This window comes from Accipiter gentilis, chromosome Z (assembly GCF_929443795.1).
Source record: "Accipiter gentilis chromosome Z, bAccGen1.1, whole genome shotgun sequence".
NCBI classification, from domain to species: Eukaryota; Metazoa; Chordata; class Aves; order Accipitriformes; family Accipitridae; genus Astur; species Astur gentilis.
The window spans coordinates 30,839,628-30,847,238 of NC_064919.1; the positions used below are offsets into that span (position 1 = coordinate 30,839,628).

General features: G+C 34.2%; 1 protein-coding gene across 3 annotated transcripts in view; it reads left to right on the top strand.

The window, feature by feature from the left end:
- Positions 1–6,562, top strand: part of CHD1 (chromodomain helicase DNA binding protein 1) — a 58,128-nt gene extending 51,566 nt beyond the window's left edge. For all 3 annotated transcript variants that reach the window (XM_049796291.1, XM_049796292.1, XM_049796293.1), the window contains exons 33-37: positions 602–780; positions 3,182–3,278; positions 3,491–3,548; positions 4,475–4,685; positions 4,890–6,562. In XM_049796291.1, coding sequence (XP_049652248.1) covers positions 602–780; positions 3,182–3,278; positions 3,491–3,548; positions 4,475–4,685; positions 4,890–5,250 — 906 coding nt within the window. In that variant the 3' untranslated portion in view covers positions 5,251–6,562. The remainder of the gene's footprint in view (positions 1–601; positions 781–3,181; positions 3,279–3,490; positions 3,549–4,474; positions 4,686–4,889) is intronic.
- The last annotated feature ends 1,049 nt before the right edge of the window (positions 6,563–7,611 follow it).

Below are 7,611 nucleotides of genomic sequence, written 5' to 3' on the forward strand. Positions count from 1 at the left end.
TGCACATATGACACGTATCTGTGTTGTCATCACTGTTGTTACTAATACAGGCATACCCAAACTAGCTTTACTGTAGATAGTGCACATTCTGCTAGTATCTCCATAGGAATGAGGTTTAAAAACAGCTAAGAGAAGCAGTGTTAATCCTCTGCTGAATGCCAGGCTTAAGTGTTGCAGAAAGTATCTCAAACGTACTGAACCCTTTCATATTTAATTCTGACATTGAGTTTATATAGCTTTCAAGGTGCTGAAAAGTGTAAGTCTTGTCCTATATGCTTGTGCTGAAAGTTATGATTGTAAAACCCAGTTGTAATGAATCCCTTTCCTCAGAAAATCCTTTATATAAATTAGTGCTTCCTTATATCCTTGATACCTGTTATTTTATACAATTCAATGGTTTCATAGAGCAGTAAATTTCCAACTGGGTTTAAAATACAACTTTTTCCAAAGGATGCCTGTGAAACACTTTTAAGAGATGTCTTTGTCTCTTCCCCCATCACACACTCTCCCCTCATTGTGCCCCCTCTTACCCCCATCACCCCCCCCGTTCTATAATTCTTTTTTTCTTTTAATTAATACATTCCTTTTTTCCATTTTACAGTGCAAAGAAAGAATGAGGCCTGTCAAAGCAGCATTAAAACAGCTGGATCGACCAGAGAAGGGCCTTTCTGAAAGAGAGCAGCTGGAACATACCAGACAGTGTCTAATCAAAATTGGGGATCACATTACTGAATGTCTAAAGGAGTACACAAATCCTGAACAAATCAAACAGTGGAGAAAGTAAGTTATTCTCCACATTTTTTCTTGACAATCTGTAATTGCTTCCATTAAGCCGAATAGTTTTAAATTATTTCTCTCGTTTCTTATTCTCCCTTTCTTATATCTTTCTGCTGTTTTAAATAGGAATCTATAAAAAGATGATTACAGATGGTTCTGATGGATTGACTTTTTCATACTGTATAGCAGTGCATTTTCTCCAGTAGGTGGTGTCATCTCACTTCTTGCAACTGAAAGTGAACACTAGATAACTTGTTACTTAGACTGTGTTTAGTGGAAAGGAATTCTTACCTTTAAGGATCTGGTTTTTTCAACTTTGAGGCTTGTTTTGTTTTTGTTTTTTTTTTAATTCCTGCAAAAAATAGGTAATTGTAGATTTCTGTTGAACTTTGTATGATTTTGAGTTGCAGAATTCTTTATTCATTTTAAAATATACTCTAAAATTATACTACACATATTACATAGTAATTATGACTTGATAAAAGTATTTATCATAACTTACTCAGATGTATTTAAAAAATGAAAGAAGAGTTTTCATTTTTTAGGTGACAATTTTAAAAAATTAAGAAAAAATGTTGGTTTGTAAACTTATATTTAATTGTTAAGTTCTTAGTGCAATTTGAGTTACTTTTATCAGAGTGCATACTTTAATCTTTTATGGTTGAAAATACATCCTGCACTTCCATATACAAAAGCTTGTGTTTCATTTTCTTGAAGACTTAATGTTAGTGTAGAATGCTTCTGCTGTTTTTACTTGCCGTACCTCAAAATATTAAGGTGATCTGAGAAACAAAAACAAGATCCATGTTTAATATTTTGGTAAATGTTGTATTTCTTTAAGCAGAAACTCATAATAGAACTACTATTCATAATAATGCTACAACATTATATGTATTTCAGCTATCTTTGCTAAGAAGTGTAGTTAAGCTACTTCTAACTTCTGTAAAGTTATACAGGTGTCGTTAGGCACACTATTGACTAGTTGTCTACTTCTGCAAACCTCTAGACCTAAATAACAATGTTTAAATAATCACATTGGAGGAGCAGACTGTTGCTTCCTGAGCCTGCACACTTCAGATATTTCTGAACACTAGTATTCTGTACTCTTTTAAGCATTCCACCTGTAAATTTGCCTAAAAGAATCCTATACTTTAGCTTGGTTACCTGTGATCATAGAAGCAAATTTTTTCTTCATGGTTTTGGCGTCTTGACAGTAAAAGACTTGATTTGTTCTTCTTTCATTCCTTTGAGCACAGATTAGGCACAAATTTATTGCCATGCCACTTCCATCCTCTTTCACAGGTTCTCATTTGGCTTCAGAGGCTTTGATCAGGCTTTGGAATTCAGTGGAAAAACGTACTCATATTTTCATGAAACAAGGCTTGTAGGTCAAATAGAATCACAGAATCGTTTAGGTTGGAAAAGACCTTTAAGATCACCAAGTCCAACCATCAACCCACCGCCATGCCCACTAAACTATGTCCTGAACTTAGACTCTTTGATTCAAACTAATATTTCTAGAGAACTGGCAGCAGGATAGATTATTTTTGCTTCTATTCCTACAGCACTCCATTTAAACAAAATAAAAAAAAAAAAGGAAATTTCTATATATTTCCTATTACTTTAGTTAATAGTACAGCTAATTGTCATTAGAAGTTATCAGTAGAAAATAATCTTTAAAATGCATGTTTCAGCTGGAAGCAATGTGACTGTTTGCCACATTGATAGTTTCTAAATTATTATTTAGTTTGAATAATCTGATTCAAAGTATCAAATAAACTAGTCTTTAGAAAAAAACATGCAAATTACACTTCTCAGCATTAGTATTGTCATCAAACACTTTGTTTGCATTTTTTTTATTTCATTACAAAATATAATTTCTGGGAGTTCAAAACTATGTAAGTGTAACTTATGGATATGAATCTACAAGGATTCACAAAACTGAGATATTTATTACAGAGCCTATAAACTGTCTTACACTAAGAGATTTCAAGTGTGGAAGAATTTTTACTTACTTAAATTTTTATTTACTGAGTGGTAAAAACTCAAAATTCAAACAAACTTTCAGAAGACATATATAAACTGATGGCTACGTTTTTAAGTAGTTTCACCAATCATTCTGTTAACACAATTGCTATTAGTACTTATAGTATGCATTTTGCACTCTGGAGTATGTAAAAATATTACAAAGTGACAAATTGTTAAAGGAATTAATTAATGTTTCAAATGTTTGAAATACAGCTAGGTAATGTTTGCTGTGCAGCTAGGCAATAGTGTGTAAATTTTAGTGTTTCTGGTTTACTGAAGTACTGTTCAAATAATTAGTTAAATCCATGTTCTGTTATAGAATACAAGAAAAACAAATGTATAGAAGAATTATAACTTCTCTTTTTTTCTTCCTCAGAAATTTGTGGATTTTTGTCTCTAAGTTTACAGAATTTGATGCCAGAAAACTGCACAAACTGTATAAACATGCAATTAAAAAACGCCAAGAGTCTCAGGTAGTATTTTCAGACCCTTTCTAAATACACAAATATATATTAAGTATTATAAGTCTTCTGTTAAATTTAAAGTATTACAAAGAATACAGAAATACCCTTCAAGTAGTATTTCTGGTTGTATAGTCTCTTTTTTTAGGATATTTTTCTAATGAATTCAGGGGAACTTTGGGATTTGGGATTTAGTAATGAGTTTTTGTACTTGTCTGTTTTAGCAACACAATGACCAGAATATTAGCAGCAATGTGAATACACATGTAATTAGAAATCCAGGTAAGAAACCTTAAGTATATTCTTCTGTTAGATATTTCAGTTTTCATGTTTATTTCATTTCACATGTTTCCTAGATGTGTCTCCCTAGATCTGTCAGCCTAGAGATAGGCTGATTAGTGAAACTTCACTAGTTTGCTGATGAAATCCAGCTAAGTGCAGTCTGAAGCTGGTATTTACTGGTTTTAGCAAGTTATTTGACCATCCTTTAAAAAACAGCTTTGGAAACATTTTTATGTTTAATTTTGGGGAGGGAGAGAGGTCTACTCAAAACCTGTAAATTTCTTGGAAATTCTGTGCCTATTTGTAGCTGTTCTAATGTCACTACCGTGTAAGAAAGCAAGCTATTTCTTGAAGTTACAGTTTATTAGTTGTGGGCTGTCTTTTATTGTTGACAATAACACTGATTTTTCTATGCTCTTACACCTGTTGTCTTGTAATATTTGCTTTTTTCTTGTGTTATGTAACACTTGGAGTATATTTTCATGGACTTAAAATCAATATAATGTATTTTTGGAATACCACTGAAAGTCGTTCATTAACAAGGTGTACCTTGAAGATTTTTACTCATGCCAAAGCCATCCCTTCTTAGAGAGAAAGATGCTGCCTTTCTGTCTAAAATTGCTCTACTAAAGACACCTCTACTCACTGCTCATTTGGGCCACATATAGCTTCATAGACTGAATGAAGAGGTTGAAAGGTTCAGTTTCCAAGTCCTACACATGTACATTCTAGATTGCTTCCTCCTTCTGAGGTTTCTTCCAGTTCACTCACATTAGTGCATTTGTCTTTCAACTATTTAGATCTTGTTTCTGTCAAATTATAATGTCACTTTCAAACTGCTTTACATTTGACCAGTAAAAGGGCTGTTTGAATTAGGTGAACAAAAGACTTTGAGACTTCCTTTTAACCTCTGCTTTATTAAACAGATGTGGAAAGACTGAAGGAGAATACAAACCATGATGACAGTAGCAGGGACAGTTACTCTTCTGATAGACATTTGTCACAATACCACGATCATCATAAAGACAGGCACCAGGGAGATACTTACAAGAAAAGTGACTCTAGAAAAAGGCCCTATTCAGCCTTCAGCAATGGAAAAGATCACAGAGACTGGGATCACTACAAACAAGACAGCAGGTGAGTTTCTTCAGCAATTTTAAAATCTGTTCAGAATTCCTTTCCTGGTTTTGTGGTGTGCTTGTAGCAAGCACCAAAACATCTTTTTGAGTAATGCAAAATTGCAAAGATGATATCTCTCTAATGCAGTTATGTTGATTTGACATAATTGTAGTTCTTAATGTATTCTTAGTAACACTAATACAAAAAATTTCTATTTTTTAGATACTACAGTGATAGTAAACATAGAAAGTTAGATGACTACAGGAGCAGAGACCACAGGTCAAACCTGGAAGCAAGTTTAAAAGACAGCCGGGCTCATTCAGATCACCGTTCCCATTCAGACCACAGGGTACATTCAGATCACCGCTCCACTTCAGAGTACAGCCATCATAAATCTAGAGATTATAGGTACCACTCAGACTGGCAAATGGACCACAGAGCTTCAGGTAGTGGCCCAAGGTCACCATTAGATCAGAGGTCTCCTTATGGTTCAAGATCTCCCCTAGGACACAGATCTCCATTTGAGCACTCATCAGATCACAAAAATACACCTGAACATACATGGAGTAGCCGGAAAACATAACAAAGACTGACATTTTCTGGACCTTCTTTTAGCCATATACAGTAAACTAACACAGTAATTGCCTTACATGACTTGAAAGATATGGACTGGATATTCTATCAGTAGCAGTATTGTTACTTCTTTCCAGGATGCAAGGTCTATTATCCCAACAGAAGAAAAATATTTTTGTATTTAAAGTTTATGCTGCACTGTGCTGCAAATACTGTGGCACTCTTTTTTAAGAAATGGAAGATGTTTACTTTTACAGGGACCTCAACACTGCCCCTTTCAGACTGGATCTTACTATAAAACTCTTCATGTCAAAGTGGGTTTAGGCTGAACATGTTTTAAATTATGTTTGTAAATGAACTTTTAAACACTGACCTGTGCTCAAATTTCAGGAAGGAATGAGGAATTTATTTTCTTTTGTTTCTTAGTAAATAAAGAACTCTCAAGGACTTTGTTCACTTTCCAAAGCTACTTGTTTACATTGTACACTGAGACCACCTTGCCGCTTTTCATCACAAGCTTGAATATTTAAATTCTGTACCTATAACTGTAAAATAGCCAGGATTTCTCCTGTTTGTGATCAGTTATGATGCCTTTTTACAAAATAAACAAACTAAAAAATAATAGTAATAAAAAAGAAGAACACAAACAAATGGCTGTAAATTATTGTAAATTAATTAAATGAGCTTTTTTCCCTCTCAGGCTTTTTTTGGCTGTTCCTTTTCCCACCAACTCAGGCCTTCTTGTCACAAGTATGGAAACAAAATCAGTGTACTTAAATGTTTTAATAAAATACCTTGATGAAATCACCGTTCAGAATGTAAAAATGGGGAAGGGAACATTTTATTCCATTTAGTGCTCTTTTTATTGGATACTTTAGATACATGTTTGGGGCTTTTTGGTTTTTTGTTTGTGGTTGTTTTGTGGTTGGTGGTTTTTTTTGTTTTGGGGGGTTTTTTTTGGTTGGGTTTTTTTGGTTGGGTGTTTTTTTTTTTTTTGCTACTAAACTGTCAGTGTTGTGATTGTAATGAAATGGCAAGAAATACCCAGTTAAACTGTGCTCTGGAAAGCTTTTCAGGTGCATTGGTTTTAAAGAAAGAGTTTAAATAACTAAACACTTCAGAATCCAAATCAGCCAAAATTTATTGTAAATCCATTTGTGTTCCCTCTTCAACATGGGCAATAATGTCAAATGTGCTATGCAGCAGGTTAATGTTTTAGAAGATTTGAATGACTTTATTGACAGAATTGTTACAATGCACACTGATTGTACATAGATAACTTCTATCTGACAAATTAAATTTAAACTAAAAGGTTATGTGGGCTCATGTAGTTTTCTGCTGTGTTTTTTCTCTCTAGAGTGTCACTTTTTCTCAGGTTTACACATAAAAACTTTAAACTCTTACGTACTAAATTTTAGTACGCTATGTGACGGTTAAGCTATTTAGCCTGGTATTATGTGGTTGGAGCTGTATCTGATGCTTTAGTTTTTCTCTGCTCTTGCAATGTTGAGCATTTTTTCCAATTAAACGTGTTTATATGAAAGCATTAATACAGAACAAAAATCTGTCCACAGAGTATTTGTTAGGATCTCACTGTATCTACAGTTGCTGCACATTTAAGTTTTAAGCTTATTTAGTGTAGGCTGGGACTTAGTTAATGCTGCTTCATTTCTTAACTCTTCATCTTCCCAGGATCTGGAGGGTTTTGAGTTGTTCTGCTTTTGAGCTTAATTGCTGAAGCAGTGTTTAGGCAGTGGAGTGGCCTCTGACAAGGCTGTGCATGTGTGCTATGCATCTTACACTTCCAGTGGTGAAACTAGAAGCTGGTGCATCTCCAACCACTGATCGACTGTTACTGCTTGAGTAGTGCACAGATCCATCAACAGAGAATAGATAGAGCAGTCCCACTAAGCCTGGTTCACCATCAGTGTCACTATATTATGGCATTGTGGCTGAGAAGGTCTAATGTGACATGATAAATCTGCATATGGTTTTGTTAAAGGTATCTCGTGTCTCTCTGAAATAAGCAAGACAAAATACTTACGTGGTGGCTTTGATTAGCATCTTTGGCAATTAGTCTGCTTAGGCTGTGTTAACTTTTATTCAACAGTGTTTATAGATCTACAAATGACAGTTTTTCACATCTGGTTTCAGTTAAGTCCTAAGTATAAAGTTTGATGGTGGAGATAGCTTCCACCGCTTATGAAGCTGACTGTTATGGTGTGTCTTACTATATAGGAGAATCCCATATCTTCTGCAAATAAGCCATTTATAATTAATTTTCCATAAACACAGATTTGATCCTTCTTTTGTTCATTTGTAATGAAAAGTCTTCAAGGAGTGTGTCCAGTTCTGAAGCATCCATTGGATG